The sequence below is a fragment of the Trichomycterus rosablanca genome, chromosome 25 (genome assembly GCF_030014385.1).
Source record: "Trichomycterus rosablanca isolate fTriRos1 chromosome 25, fTriRos1.hap1, whole genome shotgun sequence".
Taxonomy (NCBI): Eukaryota; Metazoa; Chordata; class Actinopteri; order Siluriformes; family Trichomycteridae; genus Trichomycterus; species Trichomycterus rosablanca.
Genome location: NC_086012.1, coordinates 15,040,599 through 15,056,911, shown reverse-complemented (window position 1 = coordinate 15,056,911; position 16,313 = coordinate 15,040,599). Strand labels below are relative to the sequence as shown.

At 37.7% G+C, this 16,313-nt stretch overlaps 1 protein-coding gene across 1 annotated transcript; it reads right to left on the bottom strand.

The window, feature by feature from the left end:
* Window positions 1-2,018: 2,018 nt before the first annotated feature.
* On the bottom strand, window positions 2,019-16,189 carry LOC134302596 (homer protein homolog 3). The gene is made up of 10 exons (XM_062987746.1): window positions 15,760-16,189; window positions 14,430-14,476; window positions 13,003-13,159; window positions 10,847-10,978; window positions 10,484-10,591; window positions 7,816-7,949; window positions 6,332-6,488; window positions 3,494-3,601; window positions 3,296-3,376; window positions 2,019-2,375 (listed from the first exon to the last, which is right to left on the bottom strand). The coding sequence occupies exons 2-10, from the start codon at window positions 14,450-14,452 to the stop codon at window positions 2,190-2,192; spliced, it is 1,086 nt and encodes a 361-aa protein (XP_062843816.1). The 5' UTR covers window positions 14,453-14,476; window positions 15,760-16,189; the 3' UTR covers window positions 2,019-2,189.
* Window positions 16,190-16,313: the final 124 nt, after the last annotated feature.

Here is a 16,313-nt window from a genome sequence, read left to right as displayed (position 1 = left end):
TGTTAGTGCATTATTTTGTTGGGCTAATTGTAAATGTAACCAGGTTGGGAGAAATAATTTTGGGATATTTTACTTCTGACTACAAGGGAACATAATATCTAAACACTGATGGCACAGTGTGACTAAAGACAAACTGCTTTTTGATGCTTTTCTACCTCTTTAAAAAACTAAATTGCCCATTTTTACTTTATCAGACTGACAAAGCCACACATCACCTAAGAGCAAATCTCACCTAAAATAATTTGGAATTTGAATGTATGATTGCAAGTTTTAATAAGATACCAAGTAGCTCACTGGCAATAATTTTACCCTTTTGTGTGACCAAGTAAAATTCACTAGTAATAGACTGACTCCACGTCTATGAAATCAACCAGCCTAAATGTTTTAACCAAACCATAGATGATAAACTCGATACAATCTCAAAGGTTTTTGGATTAGTGAGCTTTGAGTATTTTAATAGTTTGTTTTTCCATAAAGCCTCTTCCATGTTTTTTTTTTCTTTCCTTTAAGGCCAGTTTCTTACTATAATGACATACTGTGCTATTTGATGACACCTGCTCACCTATGCAACATTGGTTGGAAATCATCTGCACCTTGTTCCTGCACATCTAAACAGCTGTCGATTGGACTATTTGTGTTCTTCGACTGTTGTTTACTAAAACTTGAGAAATGAAATGTTTACTATGGAAGCACTTCTGTAATTCGCTCTGGATAAGAGCGTCTGCTAAATGCAGTAAATGTAACTTCTGTCTATTGTTTAAAAAAAAAAAAAAAGACAAAAAATGAAGGCGGGCATACATATCTTACACACACATGTATTTTAGTGTCTATTCAGTCATAAGTGTATATTACCACACTGGGTAGATCACAAAAGTACACCACAAATATTGAGTTACAATTCTGACATGGCATTTAGTGTTTCAGTATGTGGGATACAGCTGAGCTTTTTCCACACGTGCAAATATAAAAATACAAACAAGGTGATTAAGGATTGCATATGTGCTGAATAACCAGATTACTGGCATATAATCCAAGTAATTGTGGCAGATTTCTTAAAATCTGTTAATAGTCTCACTTAAATTTTAAATATCACAGAATTTATTGTGCTTTTTAATGATTGGGTTCAGGTTGACTGCTGAAATCTGATAATGACAAACTGCAGGTATCTACATACTTCATGCTAAAAGTTGTTAATCCAGTGTTTAAAGACATTTTCCCATAATATACATATTACCTTTACAAGCACACCTTCGAATAGGGTATATTAAAATAGCAATGTTTACAAGCCCTATGCATACAAAAGCAAATCACAAATTCCAGATCCATTCAAGCCACAAACTTATATTCCTGGATAGTGAAAAATAAGACAAACTTAATTTATACTTAATGATTATTTGCCTAGGAATATCTTAACCTAAAATAATCAATTACAACAATATATGTACACACAGCCCACACATACACTACAGGTTCATTTCTATCTATAAGTGCCTCTATACATTCCATATTGTTGTGATTATCAATGCTACCTCACATGCCGAACCAAACATTCAAATGGAGCGGTACAGTCCTCTGGTCTTTGGTATACACAGGTCTTCAGCTTCAACTCTGCTTATTTACTGAAGAAAGATGATGCATCCAAAGGGTAGATTATCTTATTCAGGAAGGTATTTCCAATAATTGTACATCAGTTTAATGTCCATCTTAATCTCCCAGTTGCTTAATTCCTCCCTGCATTATGTGCCATCTTCTTTTAAATTTAATTTTTACCTTTAATACTGTAAATGTGCATTGTCTTCATCTCAAACAGTATGATACAAAGCAATATATTACCTTGTGTGGCTCTTTAATAACCACTACTAAGAAAAAAAACTTGTCATGCTTCAACAAATGTATCAAAAATAGTGCTCTCACCATCAACAACTAAATCCTGACTTAAATCTGTTCATATGTAAATAACTAAAATTGTAATAATGCACGTGACAAAATAACCCTGTATTATATTGAATAACTAGCACTTTCTAGACTTTGACGTTCTTTATTTGAAAAGCGTAGCTACACTATGTGCCGACACTGGATGCTTCTTGAGCGGCAGCTGTTTTGTTTGTCTCAGAGCCGAGACATGGACCGAAGACTTAGCACAGAGACTGATTTTCTCTTACTTCATCAGAAAAATGACAAATCTCACTTCACTTTTCGAGCAGTTTGACCAGGCTTTGTCGCAGGTCATTAAGGTCGAAGATCTTGACATCAAGGATCTGGACGACCCTTTGGACCTCGTTATCGGTGCGGTCACGATCCTCCAGTGCGGAGGCCAAGTTCTGTTCGGCATTATGCACCCGTCGTTCTAGCTCCACATTACGCATCTCTAGCTCCTAAACACAAGCATATGGAATGTTACACATTAGTGTGGTCTGTCATTATAGTGCCACTCATCCAAATTAACAGTACAATTAAATTAAATTTAAAAAAATCATACAAAACATCACATCAAAATCAAGCACTAAAAATTAACTCGATAAAATTTATAAATTGATCTGGATTAACTTGAAGTTTACACAGAAAGTTTACTTTATAAACAAACAGGGATACACATGGTCACTGATGTAAAGCACCAGTGTTAGTAAGAATTAGTTAAGAGCTACGAGTAAGCCAGGTGCAAAAACACCCTATAACTATTAAACAAGACTAACCAAAGCAACAGGTCTTGTCCACTTTAGCTAGTGATATCACTTGCTTTACATGTCTGAAATAAACATCAAAAGATTTGGAGGCTTGCTCTGTTTAGTTTGTATAAACTGGTATTTGACTCCTCTACTGGGGGGCAAAGCACTATACAAGTTTCCCCAACAGAAGCCGGTCTAATTATTGTCTGTTTCTAGCACACACTGGATTAAATGACCTATTAAACCCATGATCTGGTTGCCAGTTCAGGATCAACAACAACAAACACTAATTTGTCATTAAAGATACTATACTGTGATATGATGTAAATGTAACAGAATAAGAGATGTATGTATTTTATTTGATAGAATTTAAATAAGTTGGTGCCTTTCTCCACCACTCTGCTAATAATTGTCATAAGTGATACCCCCACTTCCACTCATATTTATTAGGTTACTTGTTAAATACAGACACATCACTACTGCTTCTGAATCAATCTCTTATGAGCAGAGTGATGCAGAGCATTTCTAAGAAACCTGTGATCATAGCAACGCAGCTTTCTTAGTAGTGGATCAAACAAGAACTGCTGCGAGAGTGTGGCTACTTGTACTAAGGCTTTTTTCTTTGACACCTGTAATCTGTGAATGGCTTCTTCTCTCTCCTGCTCCATTTCATGAAAGTCTGACTTCTTTGCCTGAAGGATACGAATTTCCTGAAAGACAAACACAGGTCCAGAGTCGGCTATGTCTTTAGTAAATTTGTTCATGGCCAGTTGGTTTAAACGAGCATGTGCAAACTGCAGCATGTTTACAAAGACGCCTGTATTTACCTCATCCTTGGCCTTGAGTAAGGCCTCGAGTTCTTCCAGGGACTGGGTGAGCTCATCCTTTAGCATATCACTGGGTCCATGGCCTCCATGGGCCTCCAGGTCTGCCACCTACACACAAACAATAAATACATCGATGAACTGCAGATAAGCATGAATTACTCACCAAAGGCCCCGGTTTTGCCCCAGAGATGCCATCCTTTATAGTTCATTTAAATCATACATATATATTTTTAATGAAAAGCTATATTCTTTATTCATCTTCAGTAACTGTTCAATTTGGTAGTGAGTTTGTTGTCTATGCAGAAAACATTATCACATTAATATGAAATATCCAGGATGGGGCACCATTAGATTGCAAGGCATCTCACACTCGCTCATCCTCATCAAGGGGCAACCTGAAAAGTAGCCAATCCACCTAACAACATGTTTTGTGAGGTATTAAGAAACTAGAGTACCCAGACATAACACAAACATGTTAGAGGAAAACATGCCAAACCCAAAGGAAAATAAGCAGCAGATTTAACTCAGGTCCCCAGGAGCCTGCAGCTTTGTAGTATTAACACATCTGTGTCTGTGGAAATTTGTGCCCAATTATTAAACAGTGAGAGAGCTAGCAACAGCATTGTAAAGTCTTATTGGTAAACTAAGTTTTTAGCATTGTATAATATTAATTTCATTTTATTGCCATCAACCTCTTTCTCCTGGATAAGGACTCAGCAAATCCAGTTCCTCAAGGAAACACTGGGTGCAAGACACGAATACCCTGGACATGTTCACCCTGGTGAAACATATTTTCACAATTAAAACATATTTTAGCTTCTAACTATTATTGCAGCCTTGACATTAGTTTATTTTATTTTATTTACTTAATGCACACATAGGCAATACTTAATCTATCATACCGTATAATTCTGGTCTAAAACACCTGTCCCTGGATCCCATCAGTAGTGAGTTAGTGTAATTTACTGCTGAGTGTGTTTCCTCATTATTAAACAATAAATCTGCCGGCTGTTTGTTTCATGCTGTTTGTTTCATGCTGCTCTTGGACACAGTTCTGAAGAAGCACACTGCAGCCAAATTGGCTGGTCCAACAAATGTTTTTGATCTGTGGTCCAGTTCTTAACCAGCACCAAGCTTGAAAATAGCTAGTAAACCACTAAATTCTGTAACATGGAGCCGGCCCCAGGTATAGTGGACGTGTCTGAGCATAATAAAACCATCCTAACATCTTCAGTTCTCTCATGCTATTGTACCTGTACCTTTATCTTTCTCGTCCTTGATATCTATTATAGCAATGCTCCTGGGAAATCAAAACCCCTCTATATTGTTAACACAACACACTCACAGAATGATGAAATAAATTAAGAGCACTTGTACAGGTCTTTGTCATTTGGAGAGCCTTAAGAGAGGCTAGCTTATTTTTAACCATGTAATGTGCTAAGAAAAAGAATCACCAAATCAAAAGCTGACGATTCCCCCCAGTGATATTTCATTTCTCCTAACTAGGCCATTGAAAGTAGGATATAGCTGTCCTACAAACCCTCTCTCTGTCCCATGAGACGTGAACCATTTTCAACCACCTGGTCGCCTGATTCATGCAAGAGTAAGAAAGAGAGGGAGAGAGAGGGAGGTGAGAGAGATTTTCACTCATCCAGACTTTTATTGCCCTTTTTGCCATTAAAAGGACAAAAAGAGAACACCATTGACGTAGAATAGTACAACAGTAAGGGTGATGAGTAATAATAAAGACTGCTTGTAGCATCTGCCCACAGCAGCTATAACCCGATATTGAGGTCTGTGCTTAAACACCACCTTTCACCCAACATAAGCAGCCATACAATACAGACTAAAGCCTAATTAAGCAAGTCTGCTCTCAAAATGACCCCCATATTGAATGTGCGCATTATCAGCGCCGCCCATTTCCGGCACTGACTCAGACACCGAGGTGTTAAGAACATTAGAGCTTTCGTTTACAGTGCTATTAAAGATTTTATAAGATTAGTAACAGGTTTACCAGGCATCCTGATGGCTAAAGTTTCAAAGAAAACTCAATGGGGAACCATTAACTTCCTGCCAGGAACCAGACTTTAGCGTCCAACCAATGCAGAATTATAACATTAGAACCAAGCAGAGCAGGAACCTCACTGACTAAATTGGAGTGCATCAATAAAAAAATTGGTGTCTGTCTAAACATGTTGAGTTAAATAGCTGGCATGTACATGGCAGATGCAGAGAAACCATTTTTCCTGAAATATAAACCCTCATCCTGTATGAGATATATAAACCATTTGTAGTAAAAGAAACAGTAACAGTAACCTTTACCTCATTTGAAATCCAACACCCACTGCATACAGCACTTAATAGCCATTAACACAATAAGATCAGATCTAAGGTACTCTTTATTCAATTAATCTTTTACAGTGCGCTGCTGGAAAGTAAAAAATGTCCCTGTAATATGATGACTTTCTTTTCGAATTATTCTTTTTTTCCATTTTTATCAACTGCTTTATCCTGGTCAGTGTCGTGGTGGGCCCAGTTCCACTGGGAAACACTGGGCGCAAAGCAGGAATACAACCCATTTATACATGGAAGTTCTGGTTCTCTCTAAATGGAATAATAAATAAATAACATGAGATAACATGAGTGTCCCTGTGAAAGACTAGAATTGACAAAGATTTGATGAATTATCAATACAGCTGTAATCTTTGTACAAAGGCTTGATGCTTAAGTCTAGAGAACATGAGTAGGGGTTTAAGCACTTGTGCCAGTGCTTTAAAAACACAGTAGGCATTACTGTAGCAGCAGCAAGGAGGCAAGTTCCCATCTGGTCTTCCTTACCTGGTCTCGGAGCCTCTCTGTCTCCTCTTGATAGGCTACAAGCTGTTTCTTCCATTGCTCCACGTTAGCATTGGCCTCGTGCAGTGCTGCCACCAATTTAGCATTGCTGTCCTGCAGGGTAAAGAGCTCGGCCTCCAGGTTCATCTCGCAAATAGAGCTAAACCGTGCAAACACAGAATGGTGACAATTATATGAATGTATATAATCAGGACATGTATGAGTCAATATAAGAGGGGAAAATATATCAATTACAAATATTTTACCATCATGTCAATTGTAATAGTTTAAAAGAGGCTGGTTATTACAACTTGACAGTAACTCAATACCTCAAAGCTGATTACAAGTCAACGAGCATAATTATCTAATTGCAATTAAGTTAATTAACTAACTGTGATTTGTTATAACCTTAAGTGTTAGATATCACAAACATTTTCCTATAAATGTATGTAGACAGTCATATAGAATGTTTTTAAACAAAAAGGTAAATGCAGATGGCTTCATTTATAGTTTGATCAGTCTTCTAGCTCAAAGCCTTTAAAGCATGAACTCTCTCAAATAGTTTTTGTAATATGTTTTAGATTTCTGAGTACACTGTGTACACTGTTTAATAACACATTTGTTTATTTCAATAAAAGGTTTTAGAATTTGTATTATTTGAGTCTAATATTAGTTTGTATGTCTGAATGGCAAGTTACATTTATTTGCCCTTTCTTTAAAATGTGTTTTTCTCATTGGTGTTACTCTTAGCACCTAGTTTGTATATAATAAATTTCCCTATGTGGGCTCAGCCTGCCACAAAACGTGGTGGAGTCAAAGCATTTCTTAGATGAGCCCAAATGTATAATAAGGGAAAATTTACCTTTTGTCACATCTGTGACTGAGTAGTAGCAAGCACTGTGAATCTGCAATCCTTTATTTTTATTTTTACCAGAGAAAAGGCAGAAGACTGTTCAAAGACTCACGATAGCAACCCTTGTTAGGAAAGACCACCACTGGCCAATAACAGGCAGACAAAAGAAAACTGAGGAACGATGGATAAGTGTAAAAAGCTTCATGCGTGAGTGCATGTGCAGTCATAGATGTACTGAATTATGCACTTATGTATGACTCAACACAGTAATGGCTATTCCATCTCTCCTCCTTTCATAGTTCACACTATGAATAGTTTTGCATGGCTAAATTTACCCAGGAGTTCAGCAGGGTGGTAAATGCACACAGTGAACTTTCAGCATTAAAAGATAAGTCACTATTTCTTTAGACATTTAGAAATGCACACTGTTTAGACTTACTTCATACATACATAAATGAAATGAAACATGAAAATAATCGCAGTGCAATTGCTCTTTTGGAGAACTAATAATATTGACACATTATATAAATCACAGCATAAAAAGGTTTTGGCATCATCATGATTGATGTCTTGAGTCACCAAGCTGCCTCACAAAATGATGCAAATCACTTACTGCTGACCATAACTGTCTTACCCTTCTGATAGCATCTTTTTGATTCGTTCTTTCTCTGATGAGAGTGTGATGTCTGCACTTTGGCTTCGGAAGAGTTTATCCTCTGGTCCATTCACACACATTACAGGGGGTGATTGCAGTTCATCTGACAGATCCTGTGGCACACAAGGGCACAACGTCATTATACAGCAATCAGCTAAAACATGAAAACCACCTGCCTAAAATTGTGGAGGTCTCCCTTGCGCTGCCCAAACAGCTCTGACTGTCGAGGCATGGACTCCACAAGAACTCTAAAGGTGTCCTGTGGGACCTGGCTCAGAGATGTTGGCAGCAGATGCTTTAACTCACATTAGTTATGAAGTGGGGCATCCATGGATCATACTTGTTTGCCCAGTAAATCCCACACATAGCTGAGCGGATTAAATCTGGGGAAACCACTGCTGAACAGTTATTGCAGAATGGCAGGGTGCATTATCCTATTGACTGACTTCACTGCCATTACAGCATATGGTTGCTGTGATGAGGTGTACGTGGTCTGCCACAATGTTCAAGTGAGTGGATTATGTCAAAGTAACATTCACATGAATGCCTGGAATGTTCCAGTTCTGATACGCATGTAACCAGTGCAGAAGCTCTCGGCAGTGAACAGGAATCAGCATGGGCACACTGACTGGTCTGTGGCTATGCAGCCCCATGCACAGCAAGTTGTGAAAGACTGTGTATCCTCACATCTTTCTATAATAGCCAGCATTAATCTTATCGGAAAATTGTGCTACAGTAGTTTTTTCTGGGATCGAACAAGATGGGCCCCCCCCCCCAAAGTGCAGCAATATGGGTGTCAATTAGGGGGAGCACCCTGAAAGACACACTAGCAAGCACAAAGTGACACGTCCAGCAAGATAAACCTCAATTTGAAATTGTTTTTTAAAAATTGCCCTGTAAAAAAAACCCCTAATATATTAATCTCTTAACCTGGCAGCAAAACAGGATTATGCAACAATCTTCACTGAAAAGTGTCATTATATCCCTCCAGACAGTAAGCCTGTGTGATAATGCAACACTTTTGCTTTTTTCCCCTTCTTCCACCACACCTCTACCATCGGCCGTAATATCTAAACTAGCCGCACTGCGCCACACAAGAAAAACCAGGACAGAGGACGAGCAGAAGTTCTTGGCATCAGTAATTGTGCTGTTTCTACATGAATGATGCTTAATAATGATAGAAAGCCACATACGGCCCTAATAGGTAAAATGGAGCTCCAGTATATTTCTTGCCAGTTCCAGTTAAGTTTTTGCCAGTTCCAACCCACTAGCATAATTTCATTTAACTTTCATCAGCTACCGGTCTGGGAGGGTAAGTCTCTCTTTTAAAACAGCTGCTCATCCAGAGACATAACAGGCCTTTTCAAGGGAAAGCTAATTGCGTTTTGTAAGCATAAGCTTAAAGATGCTTGTACACTCAGAGATCAGGGCTGATGATGCTTTTTAGACTCTTGGTCACAGATTACTTGTAATTGTATTGTCATTGCTCAGTGATAGGGAAATAGCCTTACTGTTAAACCCATTGAAAGCTTACAGGTATGTTCTTTTTTAAAATGTCTTAATAAGGCTGTCTTTTAAGTGTAGATTTTAAGTGGGTCTTTTAACTTTTTGCATGAGTAAAGCATATGAGAGAGTGCACTCAGTAAAGACGTGGTCTAAATAGTGGGAATCGGGTTCAAGTCCCAGCTGTGCTGCTTGTATGGATGTTTGTTGAAAGGAAAGGATATAATTGATGTGTGACTTCAATACACACCTGTCTGGTCCAGCTGATCAATTAGCCCTGTCTTTTAAGCCACTGCTATTTTTATCCATCCCTTCTCCTACACCAATCATGCTACCATGCAATAAGCAAAAAGTCCTACTGCTACACTACTTATTTAATCAAGACAATCTAACCTACCTGAGAGAACTGTAGAAATCCAGGTGGAAAGCATTATGAGAAAAGATGGATAACAGTTACACTAAATAAAAAAAGGCATTTAATGGAACCGGTTGCAAAAAAACTAAAATCTACAAAATTTGCAAAGAATTATTATAGAAATGATTTTATACACCTTTTAATAATGAGTGTGGCTGAACCTTTTAAACTTATTCATTAATAATTAGGTGGGTTGTCCACATATTCTTGGCCATGTTGTGAATAATGCAAAACAACAAAAAAAAAAAGCAGAACCTTTGGCTAACCAACCACAATGTAGTTAATCAATCACATTTATTATATTATCTAAAGGTATTAAAAGTATACAAATTGGGGTACAATTTAAACATTTTGAAAAGTCATGCAGTCAAACGGTCTTGTGAATAATTATCCACCAGACTAAATAAAAAGTTAGTTTTAGTTATTGGACTGTATGGTTATAGATATAAACATGTAATACTTCCTACATTTCCCAGAAATCTTATGATAAAATGCATCCCATTTTTATGCTTGCACATTAAGTCTTGGCTGCAATTACTTAATTAGGCCAGTCTGTAGCTTTTTCTGTAATAATTTTGATGGTAAAAAATGTAATTCTGTTATGCACTATAACTCATACTGCATTTTCTGTTATTTAACTTATATTAGATAAAAGGGACAAGGTTTACAATCTTTGGCCTTTTAATAATAATTGGCCAAGACTCCAATGTGTTTGATTGAGAAGGTCACCTGTGGGGCTGCGATGCTCAGTGCTGCATTAGCTAATTCCATCTTGTCTTGTGATTTCTCCCTTGCCAGACGAGCAGCTTCCTTGACCTCTTTAAAGCGCTCAGAAAACTGCAACCAAAATCCACATAGTTGAATTTTAACATCATAATGGACAAAAAATCCCTATTAAAATGTACCAATAAATGTCATAACATGACTGCACAATTTCTTGTCTTCTTTCATTTTAATTTACTTGTGTCAACGTGCAGTAAAATTCTTGTAGTGTAAGAGTGTACTTTTTGTTTACGAACTTCAGACCTGTCCAGAAAGACTTTTCACAGGAACCTCAGGTATCTTAATGAACAGCATTAAAGTGCAATTCACCTGGTTAAGCTGTTGTTCAGTAGCGAATCCCAGGCCGTATACTGTATTAGCCCTGCTGTCTGCCCACTGCCCAAACTTTTGGGAGGTCTTAGTGAATGTCATGTTGGGTGTAATAGTGCTGTTAATGATAGCCTGCAGAGAGAAAAAGAGCACAAAACAATCAGCGAATGTGATTAAAACATTCAAAATTAAACCTTGCCTATTTGAGCAGTTTTACATTGGGAGACGGAATAATGAAGTTATAACTACTGCCATTGTAAATAAAAACAAAGCAAGTTGCAGCTTATAAAGTTCTCTCTCTCATTCTGTCTGTAGTAATAATTTAGTAGAAGGAATGGTCAATGTGACTAGATTACCATGGTGGAAGGATAAAAAAGGTCATGGTAGGATTAAAATGTAGGTCAGTTTGGAAACAGAGCTGCACCACACTTCAATAAGCCATCATAATCTACACTATATGGCCAAAAGTATGTAGACAACTGACCAAGAGCTTGTAGGAGATCCTATTTCAAAACCATGAGCAGTAATATGGAAAGGCTTTTCACATAAATTTGAAGTGTATTTATGGTCATTTGTGGTCAGTGCCGCTTATCAAACCATGTCTTTATGGACCTTGCTTTGTGCACAGGGGTACAGTCATAATGACATACTATGGGTCTCCCTAAACTGTTGCTACATAGTTGTACAAATATATTATATATATATAACTGATTTAAACAATCTGTTAGCGGTGGGTGTGGCTGGATCACCCAGAGTTCAATAAATAAAATGGTACGTTCCCAGTGGGTCCAGCACCACTCAGAAACACTAAGAACAAGGCAGCTACACAGCCTGGAGAGACTGCCAATCCATCACTGTGTTATATACATTCACTTAGTCACATCTGGGGTCAATTTGCAGCCAGTTTATTTACTGCATTTCCTTGAGTGGTAGAAGGAAAGGAATAGACACTTTCTATTGTCAAGACAGCATATATTGTCATACCCTAATCCGTTTAATCAATGACATACTTATGGCCGCACGCTTTACAGTATTCTTTTTTTAGCTTATCAGCTTGCGAGTGAATACGCTTGATATTTGTAAACCTGTAATTTTACTTACTGAAATTGGTTTTAACAAACCAGTAGAATCGTCAAAAAATAATTATTCTAGCAAACAACTATATTGTGTAGTCTTTTGTGCTAAAACGAGTGAACAGATATTTCAGCATCCTCACTGCACAAAGACCACAATCTGTATTCTTCATGCTCTTCCTTATTGATCAACACTTCCATCCCCCAGAATCTGCCTTCTCGAAACACTGCTCCTCTAACCAACAAAGTCTGGAAATGTCTGATTCACTTTATCAACAGCCATCGATGAGACAGACAGGCGCAACGAGCACTCAAGTTCCTTAGCACTGACAACCACACTTTTTGCATGGTTATAAATAAGTATTCTGGGGCTGGAGTAACATGTATTGAGGCAACATAGTCTTAAATGTGTACTGTATTGGGAAAAATAAGATGGATCTAAAGTTAACACCTTGCAGTTCCCATAATATTGGTTAAAATGTATATATCTGTGATTTATCCCTCAACAACGTTTCCACTGCCTGAGACTAGAGGTTGTGTTTACACTACTCAAGCCAATGGCAGACTTTACACATGGTAATCTTAGGCGTATGAGCAAATTATTAGCCCTGTTACTTTGTATGCATTTGGTGATCCTATTCGTTAGACTTCTGTGACTCTCTGCAATGTGGCTCAAAGATTTGAAACTCAAATCACTCAAAGTGTTTTGTAGTAAAAAAAATGAAAGAAAAATGTAAAATAGGAAAACTTTTGTTTGTACAAATGCGTGTACACATAATGGTTTCCAGTTTTATTGGGATTACAGAAGATTACACTTACACTTACATTAATAATTACACGGCAGGGAAAATACTGATACTAAACAAGTTGGTTTAAACAATATTTCACAAAAATGTTCGCTACAAGACACCCCTTTTTTAATATCAGACTATCCAATGTAAGAACAATGAATATCTTATAAGACGTCAGGCTGAAGCTAAAGGAATAACTGTCACCAGTTTTGCAGACTCTTACCAGTGAAATGGTTAGGCGGTGTTAAAGAGAAACAGGTCTTAAACGAATAAAATAGGACAGCTGCCTCACCTTTGTGCCTCCCACACTGATGATGCGGTAAGCATGCCGATTGGCATCATAGAAGAAGGACACGGTAACTGCATGCTTGCTGGCTGGAATCCAATTTCTTTTAGTGGCTGGATCAATCTGGAACACGTGTGCTCGGCTACTGAAAATGGGTTGCTCCCTAGGAAAGAAACAGAAATGTGGGTCGGGGCACCATAAAGATAACCAATTACCAGAAAAAGGAAATGGTAAAAACACTGATTTCTAAAGTACACAAAGACTGTTATCAGTGAAAGGTGCAAAAGCCAACATTCGTCATGGTACAGGGATGTCCACATTATGGGTGACTTGCATATGAATGAAGGCAGCATTGACACAAAGGGGAATACTGGGATTTTAAAGAGACATATGATGCTGTTAAGGCGACATCGATCTGAAAGCATTCCATCTAACGAAGGCAAAAAGAAGGGGAATGATTTCTTTTTCACAGCACTGTAAATCAAGAAATGCATTTTACTGCCCACTTTGTAATAGATTTTCTTGATTTATTGACAGATGTATACAAGAATAATAAAGCAATAACTGTCGAATGTTACTGAACAAACAGCCTCTAAACAAAACTGCTTTCAGCTGCTCCGTGCCAGAAGACAGCCATGCAGGACTGAAGTGCTGCATAAAAGTGTGGTATATTGACAGCATAATTCATGCCAGTGGCAGATACAATTCTATAAAGCAATTAGCATTAGTATGAAAGTAACAGCTATAGCCTACAAGCTACATTTCAGAAGTGAATGCAGTCCCACTGTACATCGTTACAATGGTTTTAATATCCCATTAACCATTTTAATTACTTAGTTTTATAACCACCTTTAATGAAGAACTCTGTTAAAGCAAAAAAAGAAATCATTTCACAGACTCTGCAAAGGAACACCACTGTAAGAATCTGTGCTTAATGTCTGAAAGTAGATCATTTCAAGGACAAGTGATTTCTAAAGTAGAAATGAGGTCAAGCATTTTTTCTGAGTAATTCAAGCCCCCCTCCCCCCCTCTCACCTTGACAGCTCCAAGGAAGCCGGATCTAATTAACCTTGTGCTCTGGGTATCATACACACTCATCAACATATAAGCCTGTATGAACTCCCCAAAGTCGAGTCAATACAACAGCACAGATGCAATGCATTATGCAAAAAAATTAAGCTGACATTTTGAAAGACTCTCTAATGGTAACTGCAGAATGCCATTCTTACTAAATCCTGTGACATTTAGGGATGCTCTAAAAGATGAGCCACTCTGTTTGGGGTGCCATTTGCCAATGAACGTAACATTGCGGTAAAGAAATTATATATAATTTCACACCCTTAGCTTTCAAAATAAGAATTCAACAGTATGAAAAACGAAGTGTTGTAATCAGAAAATGGAATAAGCCATATGGAAAGAATTTAATTGCTTACCTCTCTCTGTGGGACGGAAACATCCTTACTGGAAAGTGGACTCTTTTCTGTAATCAGAGAGGCGAAAGGTTCAATCACAACACATACAGTAGCAAAAAACTATGTTTATTTAGTGCTTTTTGTAAAGCATGACTGCTCGAATGAGTTTATGTTTATACCTTATAATGCATTACTTAAGGACCTTTATTCAAACAGTAACATTTAATGAATAATACATTTGCTGATTTAAAGGCCCAACTTTGTTACTTTAAATGCAATACTATTTTTTTTTTTTTAATGTCGCATTCAGTAACATTAACCAGAACTCACTGTCCATTCATTTGCATTTCTGAGTTGGGGTCCATTAGTTTATTAATCATTTATTTTCAGTAATTGCTTTATCCTGGTCAGGGTCATAGTGGGTCTACTGTTACTAAGAAACACTGGGTGCATTGCAAAATTACACCCAAGACTGGGTGTCAGTCCATCATAGACCATTACACACACACACACACCCAAAAGCCCATTTTGTGACAGGAATTCTAAAATTGTTGACTATGAGTCTGTTGTATTTCAGCAGTAGCTGTTTTCTGGTTCAAGTCCCACATGTACCTGGTTGCCATTGTTGGGCTCTTGAGAAAGGCCCTTAATTTTCAATTGCTTGGACTGTGTATGATCACAATTGTAAGTTGCATTGGACAAAAGTGTCTGGTAAATGTCTTAAACATAAAATGTAAATGTTCTAAACCAATGGCAAAATGTTGTATAATGGAATAGCTGCAAAAGAAAATTTTTGCAGGTTTAAAAACCTCAAACTTTAATTAATTTTGAATGTGATTTTGATACACGTTTTAAATACCTTTTCTCCTATCAATTTTTAAAACATATTTTATTCAATGCTAATAAATGCATACTTTTTTGTTTACATTTGTAAGTACAAAGTCAAAACACATTGCATGTTAGGTTAAAGAGGAGTATGCACTTATAGAATAATAAATGATCAGTTCTAGTAAAACTACCTCGAAGGAGATTTTTGTTTAATTTCGTTCTTAATATACTTTGGATTAAACTTAATTATAATATTTATCTGTATGAAACAACACATCTACATTGCATCACAATAATACATTAACAATACATTGTACAGCTCAAATGATGATCAAAAAAGCAGTGCTGCCAGCCTTCGTGGGAAATGCCTGGTATCATAATAAGGTTTAAATAAAAGATTTTGTACTCTCACGTTAGTGGTTTGATTTTGTGAATAGAATCACATTACTGACCAACAAGTTCTGCCTAGATACAGCTTTCTCCTACTATTAGGGCCACTAACACACACACACACTTGACTTACCCCATTGTCTTTGACTATACAAAAGACTGCAGAAACTGTATCCTCTTCTGTCCCTTCAGTCGAGGAACCGGAATGAATATGCTGGGATGCAGAATATACCTTTATTGCTTCAACCGGTCCGAATACGGATGCTTCTCAAGTATAAAGGCGTAAACTAACACCTGACAGACATTACACACACACACACAGTGCAGCACTGATCAAACTAAACATCCTGAGAGGAGTTGGTGGTTTTTCCGTTGGTTCTTCTCCCTTTCGGCTGCACTTCTGTAACCTTGGGGACAGCGGGGAAACTCTCGCCGTTTGGCAGGAAAGGAACCCTCGCTATTTCCACTCTCCAGCGGAGCCACAGTAGTTTATAACTGATTTAAGTAACCGAGAGCTTCGCTTTTTCACTCGTTTTCCGTTAACGACTAACCGCCGCAGCTTGCCGGTGTCACGCGCTGCATCTCGAGTCACTGCTCTCTTTAAATGATGCTCGCTCGCGCCACCTGCTGCATAGAAATGGCGCCAAAACTAACAGGACGCTCGAGCCCACAAACCAGATTGAATTA